This window comes from Nicotiana tomentosiformis, chromosome 9 (assembly GCF_000390325.3).
Source record: "Nicotiana tomentosiformis chromosome 9, ASM39032v3, whole genome shotgun sequence".
Lineage (NCBI taxonomy): Eukaryota > Viridiplantae > Streptophyta > Magnoliopsida > Solanales > Solanaceae > Nicotiana > Nicotiana tomentosiformis.
Genome location: NC_090820.1, coordinates 73,378,195 through 73,400,966, shown reverse-complemented (window position 1 = coordinate 73,400,966; position 22,772 = coordinate 73,378,195). Strand labels below are relative to the sequence as shown.

At 41.2% G+C, this 22,772-nt stretch overlaps 1 protein-coding gene across 1 annotated transcript; it reads left to right on the top strand.

The window, feature by feature from the left end:
• Nucleotides 1-1,640: 1,640 nt before the first annotated feature.
• LOC138898975 (uncharacterized) lies at nucleotides 1,641-2,248 on the top strand. The gene is made up of 2 exons (XM_070185084.1): nucleotides 1,641-1,782; nucleotides 1,824-2,248. The coding sequence occupies exons 1-2, from the start codon at nucleotides 1,641-1,643 to the stop codon at nucleotides 2,246-2,248; spliced, it is 567 nt and encodes a 188-aa protein (XP_070041185.1).
• Nucleotides 2,249-22,772: the final 20,524 nt, after the last annotated feature.

Sequence of the window (22,772 nt, the reverse complement as noted above, 5' to 3'; positions counted from 1 at the left end):
TTCGGCGTACTCAAAAAGGAGAACAGCCTCCAATGGACCCCTGAGTACGTCCAAGCCCTGAAGGAGTTAAAGGTGTACTTGTCCTCGCCACCGTTGCTCTCAAAAACGGAACTAGGATAGCCTCTCCTCGTCTACCTTGTCGTGTTCGGAGTAGCTGTGAGCGCGGTCTTGGTCCAAGAAGATAAAGGTATGCAATCTCCCATCTATTACATTAGCAAGACACTAGTCGATACCGAGATCAGGTACCCCCCATCTTCAAAAACTGGATCTGGCCTTAGTCGTAGCTTCACGAAAGCTTAGACCGTATTTCCAATGCCATCCTATCTTGGTCGTCGTGCCTTTCTCCTTAAGAAGCATTTTACACAAAACCTAACTATCGGGCAGATTGGCCAAATGGGCCATCGAACTAAGAAAGCATGATATTACCTATCGACCGTGAACGGCGATAAAGTCATAGGTCCTTACCGACTGCGTCGTTGACTTCAGTGCGTAAATAATGCCTGAAGTCGAAAAGGAAGGCGTCCACACGTCTTCCCAAACACAGGACCTCTGGGTTACCGACGGCGCATCTAACGCATCGGGGTCTGGGCTGGGACTCATTCTCGAAGTTCCAACAGGCGAAGTGATTCGCCAGTCAATAAGGTGCCCGGACATGACTAACAACGAGGCCGAGTATGAGGCCGTAATTGCAAGATTAAGACTAGCACTCAAATACGGGGCGAAGAGGCTGAGGTTGTGCTGCGATTTTCAACTCGTGGTCAACCAAGTCACAGGAACTTTCCAAATCAAGGAGCAGAGGTTACAAAAATATTAGACCAAAATTTGCAAACCACTAGCCCAGTTCGATGAATGTCAGCTTGACCAGATTCTCCGAGCACAGAATATCGAGGCGGACGGCCTCGCCAAATTAGCAGCAGCCACTAAAAACATTACAACAGGAGACCAAACTGTGATACACCTCCTCAAGTCGTCGATAGGCCAAATCGGGGTAAGAACCATAAACCTGACTTGGGACTGGCCCAACCGTATTATTACATATTTGCAGGACGACACTCCCCAACGACAAAAAGAGGCCAAGAAGCTGCGAATGCAAGCATCTAGATATAGCATCATTCACAACGACCTGTACAAAAAGACATATGACGACTCTCTAGCGAAATGCTTAGGCCCAAATCAGACGAGGGTTGTCCTTAAAGAAGTACACGAAGGTCACTATAGAGCTCACTCCGGCAATCGAGCTTTGGTCAGGTGCCTCATACGAGCGGGGTATTACTGGCCCACCATGAAAAAGGAAGCCGCGGATTTCATGAAAAAATATGAGCAATGCCAGAAGTACGCCCCAATGATCCACCAAGCAGGCGGACACCTACACTCAGTAACTTCCCCTTGGTCGTTCATCAAATGGGGAATGTACATCGTGGGCCCCTTCCCGGCATGATGAGGTAACGTACGATTTCTCTTGGTTTTAACTGACTACCTCTCTAATGGGTGGAAGCAGGAGCATTCGCCCAAATACGCGAACAGGAAGTAATTACCTTCATATGGAAAAACATCATATGATGTTTCAGTCTCCCTAAAGAAATCAACTGCGACAACAGACCTCAATTTGCGGGAAAGAAGGTCGCCGACCTTTTTGAAAAATGGCACATCAGAAGAATACTGTCAATGCCTTACCACCCCGTGGGCAACGGGCAAGTGGAGTCCTCCAACAAGTCAATACTGAACATCATGAAGAAAAAGCTCGAAGACGCCAAGGGACTGTGGCCGGAAATATTACCAGAAGTACTTCTAAGCCTACCAAATAACGCCAAAAACAAGCACAGGGGAAACGCCTTACTCTTTAGTCTATGGGACTAATGCAGTAATACCAGTGGAGGTCGGGGAGCCCAGCCTAAGATACTTCCGTGAAAGCGGACACGAGAACGATGATAGTAGAAGGCAGGAACTCGATAAAGTCGAGAAACGAAGAGATATGGCCTATGTGAGGATGGTCGCCCAAAAGCAACAAGCAGAATGCTACTATAACACAAGAGCAAAGATCAGGCCACTTAAAGTCGGGGACTACGCGCTTAAAGCTAAAACACAAGCAATCAAATATCCAAGGGAAGGCAAACTAGGAACAAACTGGGATGAACCCTACAAAATCATGGCAGCAGCTAGCAAAGGGTCATTCACACAAGCAACAATGGAAGGAAAGCAACTACCAAACAATTGGAACATTACACACCTAAAGTACTTCAACTTTTAAAGGACAAGGTACCCAAAGTTGCACTCTTTTTCCCTCACTCGAGTTTTGTCCCAATTGGGTTTTATCGAGGAGGTTTTTAACGAGGTGATGACGGGAATACTTCAGGATTGAAGTGCGCACAGACGAAGACATTGGGCGACTAGTTCATTGCTCGATCTCTCATTATTTTTCTAGTTTCACCAATGAAGGGAATAGATGAACCGGGACTGAGACTGAGCTACTAGCCAATGCCCAGAAAATATGTAAATCTCTCTGAGAATATGAACAAAGCACGAGAACATGAAGTTTATTACTGCTCTCCCCAAATAAAGGTTACATTCGACCTCATTCGAATTAACACCTAATCGGCCCACGGCCTCAACTAAATGAAGGTTACATTCGACCTCGTTCGAATTAATACCTACTCGGCCCACAACCTCAACTAAATAAAGGTTACATTCGACCTCGTTCGAATTAATACCTACTCGGCCCACGACCTCAACTAATTAAAGGTTACATTTGACCTCATTCGAATTAATACCTACTCGGCACACGACCTCAACTAATTAACGGTTACATTCGACCTCGTTCGAATTAATACCTACTCGGCTCATGGCCTCAACTAATTAAAGGTTGCATTCGACCTTGTTTGAATTAATACCTACTCGGCCCACGGCCTCAACTAATTAAAGGTTACATTCGACCTCGATCAAATTAATACCTACTCGGCCCACGACCTCAACTAAATGAATGTTACATTTGACCTCGTTCGAATTAACACCTACTCAGCCCATGGCCTCAACTAAATAAAGGTCACATTTGACCTCGTTCAGATTAAAACCTAATCGTCCCACGGCCTCAACTAATTAAAGGTTACATTTGACCTCGTTCGGATTAATACCTAATCGGCCCACAGATTTAACTTAATGAAGATTACATTCGACCACATTCGAATTAACACCTAATCGGCCCACGGCCTTAACTAAAGATGTGACATGTTCGACCTCGAACCAACACCTACTTTCCCTCGGCCACAATCAAACCTAGGCTTCGTTTCAACCTCGTTCAACCTACTCAAACAAATTTAGTATGACAAAGGTAACCAAGCAACAAAAATCAAAAAGCGGACGAACCCGAACAAATAAAAAGAAAAAGGTACGAATAACAAAACTAACATCCCATACTTAGAATATTTTTCTTTACAAAGGATTGAATACACGCCTACAAAAATACACACGTATGCGGCTAGACAGAAAAAGAAAAACAACTAATCACCGCTTGACCCAACAGAACCTCTAGCTTGATCACCCAGACCATCTCCACATACCTCTTTGCCATCGTCATTGCCATTACCATCGCCATCGCCATTGCCAGCGGGATACTCACCCTCATACCAGGTGTCCTGTTCAATCCGATCCACGCCCGTATCTTCCTCGTCATCACCGACTTCCGGTGTGGCAGGATCATAGCAACAAGCAAATCGAGCTTTACGCGCATTAGCACAAGCATCCTTGAAGTCGGCTTCTGAGATAGCTCCCGCCCCATCAGATCCCTAAATATATCCAGCTAGGCCTCGGCATGAATCCATTCCTCGTACAAGTCCTGCGGAACATCAAGAAAAGCAGAGGAACGGGAAGAGGATGGCTGAGCCAATAACTGCGTCTTCTCGACCTCGAGAGCAGCAGCTTGATCACTAAGGATTGAAGCCTCCTTTTCCAGCTCCCCTATCCGCTCATCAAGTCGCTCCTCCCTGAGCCTGTACATCTCTTAGGAACTCTCCCGCTCAAAATGAAGAATGCGGATCACGATCTCTAAAGCCTTTGCTTTTTTCGCAACCAACAACTGGGCCAACTCCGCCTTCTCCAAACCCACTGCCTTCTCAATGACCTTTCCACTCAGAGCGTCCACTCTTAGTCGACACTCTTTGAGCTTGGCACGCAATGAAACCACCTGGGCCTGAAGATCAGCGAACTAGGCCTCAACCCCCTTGCTCACCTCAAGTTCTGCTTCTTTGTCCCTCAATGACCCTTCGAGAACGCTGTATTTTTCGATGACCCTCATCAACTCATCATCTTTTTCCTTCAGTTCACCTTAGAGAGCCTGAAAATTGTCGCTCCTACCGAACCACATGCAGATCTCACGGTGCTTATCACGGTATTAGCGATATTTCTGCTCCATCTTTTGGAAAATGCCCTTATACCTCTCCTCTCGTCGGGCGCTCTTGATCTCCAAAATCATGGTCTGAAAGAAAGACAGAAAATGAGGTGTAAGAACGAAACGTTGAACTCGACTTAAGAAATGGAGAGAAATCGGAAAGCTTACCCTAAGAGTCAGGCTGGATATACTACTCGATAAAGTGACATCCTTAAGCTTCTCAAGGGTTTTACCCTCTACTTCGGAACAGAGGGGACCAAGAGAAGAGACCGCGTCCTCCGTGTCAACCAGCAAATCTTAATCCAAGGGGATCACAATAGTCCGCGTGGTCCCCTCCAATCTCACCTCAAGTCGGGTAAGCCTTTCCCCATCATCCTCACTTCCTTGGCATCCATATCGGAGCCCGTATCGTAACCTTCTTCGGCTATGCTTTTTCCTCTTGTGTCAACCCAGGAAGAAGGATCCTCGGCTGGTAGCGAGGTCGATGTCTCATTTCGCCGTAAGTTGTCAGGGACTCTTGCCGACGGCCCTTCAAAATATGTCATGGTCTTAGGGAGAGACGTACCCTCCTTGGCTGCTGACGACAGCAGAATCGCGGGCAATAATTTGGTGTCACCTCCAAGTTCTATGGTCACTGTTTATCGCACGACAAAATCCCTCATCGCCGAACTCGCCGCCCGGATAGCCCCTTCGCCAATATCCACATATCGCCTCTTACGGGGAAGCAAGTTATCACTATTCGGCGACGATTCCTCCTCATCGTCCTCGTCTATTAGATGATGCAAAGGGGAAGTCGAAAGCCCTACTGGAGGAATAGTCGACGACCGAGCATACCTCACTACAGCAGAAGGAACAAAAGCAGCCTTTCTCTTACGAAACGCTGGAGCAGGAGCCTTCTGCCTTCTCAAAGGTCCTCGGGCTGAAAATGAAAAATCATAAAACTATCACTTCCTGTACAAAATCACAACAAACAGGCAACCATGAGGTCAAAATGGTATAGCCAAAAGGTAATAATTATATATGCATAAATAAATACATTTATACAAACTCACCGGTCACGAAAGGCGCATGCCCGAATTTCTTGATAAAGGTCGGCAATTCACAAATTCTCACTATGTGAGGCAAGACCTGGCTGACCCAGTCATGAATGTCCCCGACCAAAGGAGGGGACGAAGTCTCAGCTGCACGAAGAAGGGACGGGATGTTAGACTACGACTAAAGCAGGAAAAACAAATTCTCGGCAAAAAGATACTTACGGGCGTAATTCCAAGCCTCAGCGAATCCGCTCGCATTGACCACCACGTCCTTAGTCTTGACGAATAAGTCGTCAAGCCAGAACTGACGATTTGCCTTATCGTCCATCTTCACCACCAAACGTTTACTTCCTCGGTGACGAAGGTGCAACATCGTCCCCCTATAGAAACTAGGGGTGAAGAGATGTATCGGGTAGCAAAGTTAGACACCAGCCAACTCCGCATAGTTTGTTAACATACGGATAACCTTGTAGATATAAGGGGAGAGTTGGGTCGGCCAAACGCCGTAGTAACTGCAAAATTCCTCCGCCAATGGGAGAAGAGAAAAGGAATAGCCTACATAGAACGGATACGCATAGAACGCGCAATATCCTGGGCGATGTACCTGTACCACATCGCGCCCCACCGGAATCATATTGATGTGAGCCAGAATATTGAACTTTATCCTAAACTCAGCGAGGTCGACCTCGTTCATCATCGACTTCGAGGCCTCAGGATCATCTTCAGGCAACTTCGAAAAGTCAAATCTAATCTTTTCACTGTGAGGAATTATTTCCTCCACCGTAGGAAACCTCTCATCTTCAAGGGCAACAGAAACACCATCGTCGTTAGGAGGCATACGTACCACCAAGGGGGTAGGGTCAGCCTCCATACCGGAACCAGAAGGTAAGTTAACCATATTTGTGAGAAAAGATATTTTAAGCACAGAAGGATTGAAAGCTGTGAGAATCGCTAAAACCACTATGAAATTTCAATCAATGGAGGAAGAAGAAGATGTTGAGTTTGCTGGGTACAAGAAGTTTCATAAATGTTAGAACGTTACTCACGCACCCCTATTTATAAAGATGCATGCATCAAAACCAAGAAATTGACCATCATTGCGTGACACAGCAACCGAAGCATCAGGCTCTATCAGAAGGCGCGCGCGAAATGAAGCAGGGTCTCGGGAAATTGCGCCATAATGACATCAGCCGCCATGATGTCACCTTGATTCGCGGGATTTGCGACCCCAGAACTTACGGTTTATAATGGGACACGTCGCTTACTCGCCCCTAATCACTATGGCCCATCCATCTTATCTAAACACTTCGGTCATGTATACAGAGTCCGCTCATCAAGGCCTTCTGACATCGGCCTTAATAAGCTGAGGGACTAACTGTATAGGTTAAAATCCGTCCTTAGGAAATTTAGCGTAATATGGCATTAAGGAAAGAATCAGTCGAGCTCGCCCAAGATGCAGCAAAGTCATTGGCCGAGGTGTTGACAGGAGTTGTAGTCGAAATTGTCAACAAGGGTCGAGGTCGAGATTGTCAACAAGGGTCGAGGTTGAGATTGACTATTGATGATAAGACTTGTAACGGCTAATTTGCCAGGATAGGATATTAAGAGGGAATATTCTATTGGATATTCCCTTCATTTGTACTATTAGGGTTTTTTAGGAAAAAGCCCCATATATGGAGAAAAAAGAGACAATGATAGGGGCATATAATATTTATTTTGATAAGATTACTTTTGAAAAGAAGATTCTCTCTCTCTCTTGCAAGAATGCAAAAACTACCTTTTGATAAGATTCTAGTTCATATTATTCCCCACCTTTTCACTAGATACGAAGATTGTTCATACAAATCTAGGATCCATCGGTCACTCATCATTGTTACGAGAAACCTTGATTTAACACATCCATTATTGAGTGAATCATTTTTCTTATTTACTTAAATGTTATTTATTGCCATTTATTGTTAATTCTATCTCCATCAATGTTCATGCTTTAAGAATCTTATGCACTTGTCCTCATCAACTATCTACGGGATTTGTCCCCACCTGCTGCATGTTTTAGAGATTAGTATCTAGAGTTATTATCCTTAACTAAATTTAACTCATTATATAAATTAAACAGTTTAACCGGAAATTACACTTTTTGGTCAAACACCGAAATTAATAATGAAAAAATTGTTATACACGAATTACTTACTTTAAAAAGGTATTTCTTTTTGTATCCAATCAAAGCACTATATTACCTTATGATAAATTTTATCTTAGAGTAATTTCTCCAATACCATCAATCAAACGACTTCTTTAAGGTATTGCTTGTGAAGTTGATGCTCTGGAAGAAGCCAACTATCCGGTTGCCCTTGTGGTCAGTGGCGTAGCTATTCATAACTAACTTTGTTCTCTTTTCTCCAATCAAATGAGTTTGGTAATATTTCAAGATAAATAATTGAGACAAAGAAATTGTTTAATTATCCTCTTTTATTCGTGTAGTGAAACTTGCTTTACTAACTTTCAGCAACAAAATTTATCAAGAGTGACTTGTGAATTCGAATAGATGATGAATTTTTAGGTTGTCCAAAATTTGAATATTCTTAGCAAAATTTCTAGCCTTGTGATCCCTTCGTCACTTCGTCATTTAAAGGGGGTGGAAGGGAGTAGAGGGCGCCATAAGTAGCAGCGGGGGTTTTGATATTTGATTGTCTTACAGCTAATTAAGGTAACATATTCAGTTGCCCCAACAATCACTAAATTTTCATACGCTGTTTATTTCTTCTTTTCGAAGTGGTTTTTTTGGTGTGTGGGCAGATTGTTGTTTCTATTTTACCATAAATGGCCAGAGGCAGAAAGGAATAGAGATCAGACCATTTAAGAATATAGTGTTATATGTTTGTTTTTTTTGGTTCATAAACAGGGCATGTAGCGACATACTAAGTAAATTTGACTGAGACAGTGCAAAAAATAAAAATAAGCTTGCATACCATTTATTAGCGAACCAAAACATTGACTACAAAATTGCTAATGGCACAACAGATACACAAAAAGGGTAATCAATATTTATAGCTCATTTAGTAATTTACAAAACAATCTCAATATAGATACACATACAAAAAACGTAGCATTCACGCCTAAATTCAAGCCTAATGAAACTAATGAACTTTCAACTTCCAAAATTCATGTCGAACTATATCCAATCAATTCCGAATGACCTCAAATTTTGCATTTAAGTCCCAAATGACACAATGGTCAAATCCGAACCCGATATCAACAAAGTCACTGGTCAAATCTCTCAACCTTCCAAACTTTCAACTTTCCAACTTTCACCAAAAAATACCAAATCAACCTATGGAAATCCAAATTCACATCCGGACGTATTCCTAAGTCCAAAATTACCATACGAAGCTATTGGAATTATCGAAACACCTTTACGGAGTTGTCTACACAAAAGTCGAACTCATGTCAACTCTTTCGACTTAAACCTCCAACCTCCCAATTCACTGCACAACCTTCCCGGAACTAAGCCAACCATCCCGGCAAATTACATAACCACAAATGAACGTTGAAGAAGCAATAAATAGAAAAACAGGCTACAATACACAAAACGACCGGTCGGGTCATTACATCCCCGACCGGATTTTATCAAGGGGTCGTTTGGTTTTGGGCCTGGGGTAGCTGTGCTCCAGATTTGGACCAATTTTGGTCCAGATTTTAACCTCACTTTGGGCTAAAATTTTTAAAAAAATACATAGAAATTAATTTACAAATAAATAGAAATGCCTATAAAATGATTAAAAAAATACTATTTTGAAATTAACACTTTTAAAATAATAGATTGTAATATAAAATTTCTATTTTAACCTAAATATCATAATAAAGACAATTACTGAAAAATATTGGCTATTATTGCGAATGATATGCAAATGAATAAAAAATACAAATGTAATTATATAAAATGATGTAAATTATTATAAAATATGCATGGAGATTTAAATAATTAGTTTGGACAATTAATCACTCAGAATAATTTTAAGAGAGTAATTAATAAATATTTACCAATTAAAATGCCAAAATTAATTTAAAAAGCTTACAAAAATAAAATAAAATTATTTTTAGGAAACTTTCATGATAATAATTTAATAAATGTATAAAAGATTGATATTTAAGATATGTCATGGAATAATAATGTAAGAAAATACTCTACAAATATTATTTTAAATGTACAAAAATACATTATAGGATATATTGGCTAAGTGACAAACATGAGGGTAAAATTGAATATCAATAGTTGTTAAAGCTTATTTCAGTATATTTGATGTTGGCTTGCCGAACAAGTAATGTTAGGCGCCGTCATCACTTAGATGGAATTTGGGGTCGACAATACATAATATTGTTAGAGACAACGTACGACTAACAACATAAATATAAAGCAAAAAACTAAAAAACCACAAATCAATATCGTATAGAAGTCTAAGTCTTGTCATGAATTAAGCCGATATATTGCATGAATTGGGCCCTCGTAAATTTTCATTTGGGATTTTTTTCTTCCTATACAATATTTGAAACTTATTTACCAAAATTGTCCTAGTTTTGTATATTACCTGCCCTAAACAAAGATTACTTACAAATTATATATAATCCATTATTAGTGCCTTAAATTAGGGGATTCAATTATACCCATTTTCCTTCTTTTTTTTTCTCCTCTCTTCTTTTCTTGTTTTTCTTCCCCCTTAATTGCTTGTAAAATTAAGGGGAAATCTTTTTAGAGTGATAAGGAAATGTCAAAAATATTCTGCCGCCTTAATTGCTTTTAACAAAACTTGGCTCTATGAATTTTACAAGAATTTTCTTCCTTAATTATCATCATCATACACTGTTTTAAGGGGAAAGAACAGTGTATGATCTTCTAATAGAAATTTGCTGTTCTTTTTCGCTTTCGTAGATAGAACTGCTGAGGATCTTTTGATTCTTTTTCTCTCGTTTTCCTTCTTTCCTGGGGATTTTTACATAACTCAACTGCTCACTGATATGCAATGACCAAGTCTTTACACTATTTTCTAGGCACTATCTTGCAAATTACTTTAGCTTATAACCAACCAAAAGGTTCGACTTGACAATTTATTTTTTGAGAAAAGAGTTCTCCACTTCCATTGGCACCATCAAATACTCTATCACAATATTCATCTAAAAGTACATGAGTAGCTTTGGAATTCATTCTCTACTTTTTTTCCTTAATAATTCAACTGAGAAAAGAACAATGTATGGTACATCAACATACAAATTAAAAATAAATTTCGTATAAATCTAATACAAATTTGAATATCTACAACAACATACATAATAAAAATAAATTTCATACAACTAATTATATAGTATACAACTTATTTATAACTTATCTACAACTTTCATACATTATTTATACCGAGTTAAATACAACTACAACATCATACAACTTAAATACAAATTTTATACAATGTGTCTTTTGTATATTTTGTATCTGATTTGTATATATTTTATATGTGGTGTGTGTTTCTTTCTCTTTAAAATTCCAATCAAAACTTTCTCTCTTAATACAATTTTGATACATATCAACAACTTTATGTAAAAAGATAGTATTGATAATTTAAATACAAATTTTATACAACAATTCATACATTATACAACTATTTTTCAACTTTCATACAATAATCAAATAAAAAAATATATATAACTACAACAGAATATAATTTACATACAATTAAAATACAATTTTACTACAATTTCGTAAGAATATTGTATGTCATGTGTTCTTCTTCTTCTTCTTCTTCTTCTTCTTCTTCTTCGAGTTTAAATCTGAAATTCAGCCAAAATCAAGTCTAATCTTCACCAAACACCCTCAAAATTGAGATATAAACTCCAAACAATATTCTCAAATGTTTGCAACAACACCCAATCCAAATAAATAATGATTTTTGAAAATCCAAATCCAAATTCAAAGCTTTAAAGCTTTTTAATGGCTGGCAATGGTGGAGAGTCAAACACCTTCAAATTTATTGATTGACAATTTCAATTTGAACACTAATTGTACAACATAAATTGAAATTACTATGTTAAAACTCTATAGTAAAACGATTGAAATCCAATGATAAATTTCATTAGAAATATATATAACATGAAAGGATAAAAAGTAGAGAACATCAGAGGAAGAAAAATTGAGGAAAGAACAGAGAATGAGAGATAGAGAGACAGAGAGAGACGGAGAGAGAGAGAGAGGGTAGGAGAGAGAGAACAGGGATGAGAAATAATTGATTCCTTATTCAATTCCTAATTTAAAGGGATACTTATTTAAAACTAATTTGTATATAATTGGTAAATTATATATGGCCATGTAATTAAATTAAAACTTAATTAGGGAGGGTAATAAAGTTTCATATGTAATATAGGAAGGTAAAAAAAAATTTCATTAAAACCTTTGTTTCATTGCCGTAATATATTTTACCACTTGATCCCATATATATCCTTGTATGCTCGAAGAATCAGACGAGGCACCATTGTGAGGAAAATCGAATAGCTACTTATCCAACGATGACAGAAAAATACACCAACCTAATAACATTCACTATATGTCTACCATACACCACTGAATTCATACAACTATTTATAGGTACATTCAATCCCACACATGCATATATCATTCCATATAAGCATTTAACAACACATATACAAATCTTCTATTAATACTAACATCATTAAAACACAACACATACATGCACCGTTTTAAATTAGCATTTAATAACACGTATTATACTAAACTTAATACAATGCATCACCCTTTACAAATATACCTTTGCCAAATGCAAACCGGATACGTGTAAAAAAGATCAGTCAATCGGACGGCAGAAAGGGAAAAAAAAGAAAAAGAAAGGCTGATCACTTAATGCTTAGCCGCAAAACCAACCAAATTCCTTCGAAATACCCTTAAAATCATAAAGCCTAATAAATCACAAAATAGATATCCTCAATACTCAAATGAGAAGCACCTAATTCCACTTCTAAAAATACCCATGCACGTTCTTTTATTATATATAAAAGAATTTAATGCTGAGATTAAGTGCTCCAATACCATCAATCAAACGACCCCTTTAAGAGTTTTAAGGAGTTGCTTGTGAAGTTGCTCGTGGAGAAGCCTACTATCTTGTTTCCCTTGTGACCGGTCAGTGGCGTAGCTACTCATAACCAACGTAATTCTGTCCTCTTTTCTCAAATTAGATTGATTTTGTGATCTTACAAGATAAATAGTTATATACGGTTAAAGTCGGTTTCGACCTTTATATGATTAGTCAAGATTGAAACATAATGGACCGAAAGTCATCTTCATAATATCGAGATGAGATCTGAATCCAGGTTACCAAGCTCAAATTTCTGGGACCGATCAAATACCGAGCTCGAGTCCAAATCGAACTATGAAGTGAAGCGGTGTCATCGAGCTTAAAACCAACCAATATCAAGCCCGATTCGATACCGAGCCCCGAGTCAATATTGAGCTCGAGTCAATATCGAGCTCGAGTTAATATCGAGCTCTAAATCTGGAGATCGACTAATACCAAATCCGACCAAGATCGGGCCAAGAGACAAGAGCCGTTACAGCCGCACTAAGGGAGAGAATCTCTGCGAGAATTAGGGAAAAGCTAATCTACCATGGGAACCCCACTATGTATTTTTAATTATATCTAAAGTAGGATTCCTCCACTATAAGAGGAATAGCTACTATTTCTGTAAGGGATCCATCATTAAGGCATTGATACACTCTCATATTATTGATATTCACAAAAAAAAACATACTGATATTCATAGATAGATTATCCTTTTTTGGGCTTTGTATATTAATTCGTCTTGCTTATTCATAAACCGTTTTCCACTCAGTTTGGTTTGTATTTTATTTTTTATACAGTCAATACTCAATATATTTCTACTTATTTTCCGATTTGTGCCAAGTTACACCACGCATCCTTAGAACTACGTATAAATTAAACTTTATCCGTTTTTCGGATAAACAGTTTGGCGCCCACCGTGGGGCTAAGGATAACAGTGGTTATTTGGTACGAATCTCTGTAAAACACACCATTTTACGCTTGCTCTCGGAAGTATCTTTGATTTCAGGTTGAAAAGGACGAATTCTCAATTAATGGCCATACCTATCGACAACGAAGCTAGCCTTCAAGATGAGAACAACAGCTTAACCCCCCGGGGTGGAAGGCCACTCGTCGATCCCTTTGGAGCTCTGGTCGAAGAGCCAATAGACATTAATTAACATGCGGCCATCGAGCCGAACCAACGTTCCGACCCTGAAAATAACATTCATGGTGGAACTCGGTCTGCTGCTCGAAATACCCAAAACGCTAAGGAAAACGGAATCAGCTTGCGTATGATTTTCGAGATGTTGCAAGCTCAACAAATAGCAATAGCCTAGTTGAAGAGCCAAACCCGGGCAGCGACTAGACTCGAGCCCAGTCCATCCCAAGAAATCACCCTCAAAACGGGGCCAGCTATAGTAAGGTCAAATGAGCAAGAATCGGGGACTAATCCCGAAATTGTAAAGATGCTCCAAGAACTGACAAAACGAATAGAGTCAGGAGAAAGGAGGATCGAGACAAACGACAAAAAAGTGGAAACGTATAACTCCAGGGTTGATCAGATCTCAGGGGCACCACCAATATTGAAGGGCTTAGATTCCAAAAAATTCGTACAAAAGCCTTTCCCCCCGAGCGCGGCTCCTAAACCGATCCCAAAGAAGTTTCGCATGCCCGAGATTCCTAAATGTAGTGGAACGACCGACCCCAACGAACATGTCACCTCTTACACATGTGCCATCAAAGGGAACGATCTAGAGGACGATGAGATCGAATCTGTATTATTAAAAAAATTCGGTGAAACCCTGTCAAAGGGATAAATGATATGGTATCATAATTTACCGCCTAACTCTATCGATTCTTTTGCTATGCTTGCAGATTCTTTCGTAAAAGCACATGATGGGCCATAAAGGTCGAGACCAGGAAATCAGACCTATTCAAGGTAAGACAAAAGGATAACGAGATGCTAAGAGAATTTGTATCTCGTTTCCAAATAGAACGAATGGATCTACCACCAGTCACAGACGATTGAGCTGTTCAAGCTTTCACTCAAGGTCTAAACGAACGAAGCTCGATGGCTTCACGGAGGCTAAAGCATAACCTGATCGGGGACCCAGCTATTACTTGGGCCGATGTGCACAATCGGTATCAATCCAAAATAAGAGTCGAAGACGACCAGTTGGGTTCTGGGCCCATTGTTAAAAGGGACATCAATTGAGAACCAAGGTCGATCAGGGACCGATACCGACAAAATAGTGGAGACCATAGGGGAAACGAACCAAGGCATAACCCCGTACAAGGCAATACAAGAAGCGATCGAGGCCAAGGGTCTCGGGGGATGATGAACATAAATGGATTCGAAAGGCATACCGAACCTTAGGAAGCACCACGGTTATCGGAGTATAACTTCAGCATCAATGCATCAGCTATCGTGTTGGCTATCAGACGCATCAAAGATACCAAATGGCCTCGACCTCTGCAGACCGACCCTGCCCAGAGGAATCCCAATCAAATATGCGAATATCATGGAACTCATGGCCACAAAACGGAAGATTGCAGGCAACTGAGAGAAGAGGTAGCCCGGTTATTCAATAAAGGGCACTTTCGAGAATTTCTAAGTGGCAGTGCCAAAAGCCATTTCAAAACAGGGATTTTAGTAGACAAAACGAACAAGAAGAGCCACAACATATCATCCACATAATCATCGATGGGATCGATACCTCCCAGGGGTCAGTGCTTAAACGTACTAAGATGTCGATTGTAAGAGAAAAGCGATCCCGGACTCAGGATTACACCCCTAAAGGAACCTTGTCCTTTAATAACGAAGACGCAGATGGAATCATGCAACCACATAACGATTCACTGGTAATATTTGTACTTATGAATAAAACTCAAGTTAAACGTGTGTTAATTGATCCAGGTAGTTCTGCCAATATCATTCGATCGAGGGTCATAGAGCAACTCGGTCTACAGGACCAGTTCATGCCCGCAACCTTAGTACTAAACGGATTCAATATGCCATGTGAAACTACTAAGGGCGAAATAATCCTTCCGGTTAACGTGGCGGGGACCATCCAACAAATGAAGTTACACGTGATCGAAGGCAATATGAGATACAACGCCTTGTTCGGAAGGCCGTGGATCCACAATATGAGGGTTGTACCCTCGACCCTCCACCAGGTTTTGAAGTTCTCAACATCGGAGGGAATCAAAACAATCTATGGGGAGAAACCAGCCACAAAAGAAATGTTTGCCATCGATAAAGTGATTCCGATATCATCATTATCATCAGCAAAAGGAATGAATTCGAAAGAGGAATGAAATACCAAATAGGAATCACAAGCTTCAGCTTCAACCCAATTAGAAGACTAGCGAAGACGATGAACATGGGGTCCCTTGATCTTTCGTGGTCCCGGATGATTCCGACGCTAGCCAATCAACGGTCGAAGAATTAGATCAAGTCATACTAGTCGAATATCTTCCCGAACGAAAGGTATACCTGGACACGGGGTTAGATCCCAAGCTTAGGAGAAAGCTTATTCAATTTCTTATAGCTAACATAGACTGTTTCGCCTGGTCCTATCTTGACATGACAATGATACTACCGGGAATCACCACTCATAAGCTAAGCTTGGACCCAAAGTTCCACCCGGTAAAACTAAAAAAAAGGCCCCAGTCTGAGGTCAAACATGCCTTCATCAAAGACAAGGTAACCAAACTTCTTAAAATAGGGTCCATTCGGGAGGTAAAATACCCCGAGTGGCTAGTAAATGTGGTGGTAGTCCCTAAAAAGGGAACAAGCTTAGAATGTGTATAAATTATAAAGACCTGAATAAAGTATGCCATAAGGATTCTTTTCCTTTGCCTAATATCGATCGTATGATCGACGCCACAGCTGGCCACGAGACTTTTAGCTTTCTCGATGCCTATTCCGGGTATAACCAAATACAGATGAACCCGAAGGATCAGGAAAAGACCTCATTTATCACTAGTACGAGACCTACTGTTATAATGTAATGCCATTCGGCCTAAAAATGCTGGTGCAACTTATCAACGCCTAGTAAACAGAATGTTCGAAAAACAAGTAGGAAAATCAATGGAGGTTTATATTGATGATATGTTATTTAAATCCCTACAAGCAGAGGACCATTTAAAGCAATTGCAGGAAACTTTCCACATATTAAGGGAGTACAATATGAAGCTCAATCTCGAAAAATGTGCTTTCGGGGTTGGCTCGGGCAAGTTTCTCGATTTTATGGTGTCCAATCAAGGAATCGAGATTAACCCCGATAGAATCAAAGCAATCGAGGACATCACAGTGGTAGATAATGTAAAGGCCGTGCAAAGGCTAACAGGACGGATAGCCGCCCTGGGATGATTCATTTCGAGATCCTCGAATAGGAGCCAACGATTTTTCTCTTTGCTTAAAAAGAAAAGCAATTTTTCATGGACTCTGGAATGTCAGCAGGCTTTGGAAGAGCTAAAATGGTATTTATCAAGCCCTACGTTGCTTCATACCCCGAAGGCAGACAAACATCTTTATCTGTATCTAGCTGTCTCGAAGATAGCGGTAAGTGGAGTCCTAATTAGAGAAGAACGAGGTACGCATATCCCTATATATTATGTCAGTCGAACTTTAGGTGAGGCCGAAACTAGATATCCACACTTAGAAAAATTAGCGCTTGCTTTAATAAGTACCTCTAGGAAACTAAAACCATATTTCCAGTTCCATCTGATACATGTTGTAACAACTTATCCTCTACAAAATATTTTACACAAACCTGAGCTTTCAGGTTGATTGGCCAAATGGGCCATAGAGATCGGCGGGTACGACATCGAGTATCGACCTCGAACCGCTATCAAATCTCAAATCTTAGCGGACTTCGTGGCTGACTTTATGCCGGCCTTTGTACCCGAGATTGAAAAAGAATTACTAATAAAATTGGGTATCACTTCGGGAGTCTGGACCCTCTTTACGGACAGTGCTTGGAACGCAAAGGGGTCCGGACTGGGCATCATTCTAAAATCGCCCGCAGGTAATGTAGTCAGACATTCTATTAAAACTACAAAATTGACTAACAATGAGGCCGAGTATGAAGCCGTGATTGCAGAGATAGAAGTTCGGGTGCCAAGGTCGTGGAGGCTAAATGTGATTCCCTCATCGTGGTAAATCAAGTCAACGGGACTTTTGAAGTCCGGGAAGATCGAATGCAGAGGTACTTCGATAAATTGCAAGTGACTCTATATCGATTTAAGGAATGGACTTTGCAACATGTACTTTGAGAGCAGAACAGTGAGGTCGACGCTCGTGCAAACTTAGGGTCGTCGGTCAAGGATGACGAACTCAACTCGGGAACTGTTGTACAACTCACGAAATCGGTAATCAAAGCAGGTCATGCCAAGAATAAACTCCATAAGTCTATCCTAGGATTGGAGAAACAAATATATAGAGTACTTCAAGAACGGGAAATTGCCATCAGATCCAAAAGAATCGAGGGCTCTGCATACAAAGGCAGCACATTTCACCTTGTCCGAAGACGGAACGCTATTTAGGAGGACGTTCGATGGTCCACTGGCAATATGTTTGGGACCGGGAGACACTGATTACATCTTACGTGAAACTCACGAAGGCACTTATGGAAATCATTCTGGTGCCGATTCGCTGGTCCACAAAATAATCGGAGCAGGGTATTATTTGACCGATATGAACAAGGATGCAAAGACGTTCGTTCAAAAATGCGACAACTACCAAAGACATGCACCTATGATTCATCAACCCGGGGAACTTCTCCACTCGGTCATATCTCCATGACCTTTCATGAAATGGGGGATGGACATCGCCGGCCCCCTCCCATCGGCCCCAAGTAAGGCTCAATTTATTTTGTTTATGACTGATTATTTTTCTAAATGGGTTGAAGCACAGGCTTTCTAGAAAGTCAGAGAAAAGGAAGTAATAGACTTCATTTGGGACCACATCATATGTCGGTTCGGGATGCCGTCCGAAATTGTATGTGATAATGGAAAGCAATTCATCGGCAGTAAAGTAACTAAATTTCTCGAGGACCACAAAATCAAAAGGATCCTATCAACAACTTATAATCCCAGTAGGAACGGACAGGCCGAATCGACCAACAAAACCATCATCCAAAATCTTAAGAAAAGATTTACCAACGCTAAAGGAAAATGAAGAGAAATATTACCCGAAGTCCTATGGGCATACCGCGGGACATCAATATCCAGTACCGGAGCAACACAATTCTCGTTGGTTTACGACGCCGAAGCTCTTATCCCGGTTGAGGTCGGAGAACCTAGCGTCAGATTTTGATATGCGACAAATGAGTCGAATAACGAGACAATGAACACAAGCCTAGAATTATTGGATGAAAAATGAGAAGCAACCCTCGTCCGATTAGCCATCCAAAAACAGCGGATCGAAAGATATTATAATTGAAGAACCAATCTTCGCCATTTTAAAATCGGGGACTTAGTGCTAAGGAAAGTCACCCTCAACTCTCGAAATCCTAATGAAGGGAAACTGGCTCCGAATTGGGAAGGACCGTATCAAGTTCTCGAAATCGATAGAAAAGGATACTACAAGCTCGGTGTGATAGACGGTAAATAACTACCGAGGAATTAGAACATATCGCACCTAAAACGATACTACTGTTAAGGTACGACCCTCCCATGTTCATTTGTATTTCAAAATTAACCCTTACAGGTTCTCGACCAAAAACAAGATTGGTTTCTTCAACTCGAAGTCTTTAGGTTTGAAAGCACGCGTTGCACTCTTTTTCCCTTAGATAGGTTTTGTCCCAAATGGGGTTTTTCGACAATGTTTTTAATTAGGCAACCATTGATCGTGCTAATTTAGAACAATTCAATAGTATCTGAGGCCTCTTTACAATCAACCTCGAATACTTGGGGGAATTACCATCGAGTATAACAAAACAAATTCGATTATTAAGTTCGATGCAAGGAAGTTACTTCATGACAACAGGGTTTCGATAGGAAAAAATGTAAGAGCCAAATGGTCAAAATGAACCATGCTCGTGTAGTTTGCTCGAGCCTTGTCACAAAACATGAACACATGTATAATGACATAAAGAGAAATTTCTTCTTTACCTTAGTCTCATATCTCAAAAAGTTCTTTCTACTTCATGTTCAAACAGGCTTAAGGGCCGACCATGATCGGAGGTCAAGCACTAAAAAGCCTACGGGCTACATTACTTCGAGTTCGAGCAAGCACTCACTCGACCAAAAATCCTACGGGCTACTCTTACTTTGAGTTCGAGCAAGCACTAACTTGACCATAAAGCCTACGGGCTGTATTACTTCGAGTTCGAACAAACTCTCACTCGAACATTTAAAGCCTACGGGCTACATTATTTCGAGTTTGAGCAAGCACTCACTCTACCAACAAGCCTACAGGCTACATTACTTCGAGTTCAAGCAAGCACTCACTCGACCAAAAAGCATATGGGCTACATTACTTTGAGTTCGAGCAAGCACTTACTCGACTACTAAGCCTACGGGCTACATTACTTCGAGTTCGAACAAACACTCACTCAACCATTTAAAGCCTACAGGCTACATTATTTCGAGTTCGAGCAATCACTCACTCGACCAAAAAGCCTACGGGCTACATTACTTCGAGTTCGAGCAAGCACTCACTCGACCATTTAAAGCCTATGGGCTACATTATTTCGAGTTCGTGCAAGCACTCACTCAACTAAAAAGTCTATGGGCTACATTACTTCGAGTTCGAGAAAGCACTCACTCGACCAAAATGCCTACGGGTTACATTACTTCGAGTTCAAGAAAGTACTCACTCGACTACTAAGCCTACGGGCTACATTACTTTGAGTTTGAGAAAACACTCACTCAATCATTTAAGCCTACGGGCTACACTACTCCGAGTTCGACCAAACACTCACTCGACATAAATCCTACGAGCTACATTACTTTAAGTTTGAGCAAAATACACTCACTCGACCATAAAGCCTAAAGGCTACTCTTGAGGAAAGTTCGAGCAAAACGCTCACTCGGTTATAAAAACTACAAGGTCCGACTTCGACCAAAATTCCTAAAGCCTCGAACTTATGTAAACTTTCGTATGGCATGAATAAAATGAAATTTTCACAAGGCAGAAAATGAAAACAAGTCGGGAAAGGAAAAAATCTCTCTCTATATATATATATATATATATAAAGGTATTTACAAGGTCCGACCAGGACCCTACACAAAAAGATCAAAAATAAAAATAGAAAATAAAAAAAAAACCTAAGGTTCCTGATTATCTCCTGGGGCAGTCTCTTCTCCATAGAAGTCCTCCCCGCTCTCGGACCCGCTCTTGCTCTCGTCATCAGCATCATCATCAGAAGCCAGAGCTCCAGCTTTGGCTTCAAGCTCTTTAGCCTTTATTATCTCTTCGGTAAGATCGAAGCCCCGAGCATGGATCTCCTCCAGGGTTTCCCTCTGAGATTGTCATTTGACGAGTTTAGCAACCTAATATGCTTGAGTTCGAGCGGTCTCGGTTGCCTCTTTCGCTTGAACTTGGGCGGCTTCGACATCAGCCCGGTAGACAACCACGATCTCCTCTGCCTTGGTCTTTGCCTTTTCGATTTCAGACCTGGCCTTTGCAAGTTTGGAAGACAATCGGGCCTCAAGTTCCTCTATTTTCTTCGCCTGAATCGAGCTCTTATCCTTCACACCTTGAAGTTGACTTTTGACCGATGATAATTGGGCTCGAGCAGTCTTTATATCTGCAGCAAGGTGGTCCATGACTTCTTTCTATCCCAAGGACTCCGCCCTTATCGTGTCGACCTCCTTACGGAACTGCTCGATCTTCTATTGCAGTTGTGAGATTGAAACGTTAGCCACCATTCCCGAGTCGAGCCCATGAGCTTTTAAAATTTACATTACCTGCTCAATCAGGTTGGTCTGATCTTGGTGAGCCTTGGCTAACTCGGCTCGAAGGTCCTTGGTCTCCTCTTCTTGTTTCCCACAGAGAAATCTGAGGGCATTTCTCTCCTCCGTAAGCCTTTGAAGGTCGGCCTCGCACCTACTCAGCTCGAGACCGAGAACATGCTTCCCAATGAAGCACTAAGACCTACGCAGAAATAAAAAAAGAAGTTAGAAAAGAAAAACAAACACAAAGGTAATACCAACAAAGGAAGTTAAGGCTTACCCGATTCGGAGCCCGCTGCACTTCATTGAAAAGGCTCGATGCCTCACCCGAGTCCTTCCTCGAGACTTCCAAATTGCCCAGGCCGGTAACATCTTCGACCCCAGTAAAATAATCACGAAAAGTATCTTCCCTTCCGTGGAACTCTTCGATAGAAAGGGTCTTCAAGGCCCGAGCCTCCCGAATAATTTCCTCGAAAAATGAGGGGAGCAGCAGGGAGCCTCCAATTTCTATAGCCACAAGTGAATCACTTGGGGTGTTCTCTCCATCTCGAGGGGCCTCGAGACCAGCCCCTACAGCCGCACCCACCATTGGCTCATATTGGTGGGAGGTAGTCTCGATCCTTGATGACTCGGGGACTTCGACCAATTCTCTTCCCGAGACTCCCTCATCACAAAATAGAATCTTTGTGGCCTTCATCGATTCAGTAGCCTTTGGAGCCTCGGCGCTCATTTTCACTCGGGACACCAGCCCGGAGTCATCATCTTATTCTTCGTCTTTATCCCTTAGGCGCCGAACTGATTCCTCGGTCAGAGGGATGGTATTCTTTGTCGGCTTACGAGCTCTCCTTGTCTTAAGTTCTGGATCTTCGGAAGTAGAGTCCCGTTTTCTCTTGTTGTCCTTCACCAGTTTTGGAACCGGGGCCGAAGTCTCTTTCTTGCCCGACGGGGGCCTCATGACCGCATCTTTTCCCAGGCCTACACACAAGAAAATTAGTTAAGTATGGGAAAGTCATTTTGTTCGAATCATCGAAGACATGGGAAAGAGGCTTACCATGATTTTTAGCCTCCCATCGGCCCTTTGATAAGTCGCGCCACGAGCTCTCGGCATATGTGGAGTTCGAAGCCAGGTCCCGTACCCAGCTCTTATGGTTAGGAATAGCACCGGACATCCAAGCAACCGCTACATCGCGGAAAAGGATATCGGTGAGAAAGAAACAAAGGATTAAAACAATAGGAGCTAACAGTAGAATTTATACTTACGCTTCATGTTCCATTCCTCGGGAAACGACATCTTCTCCGCCGGGATTAAGTCACAAGTCTTCACTCGAACGAACCTGCCCATCCAGCCTCGATCGT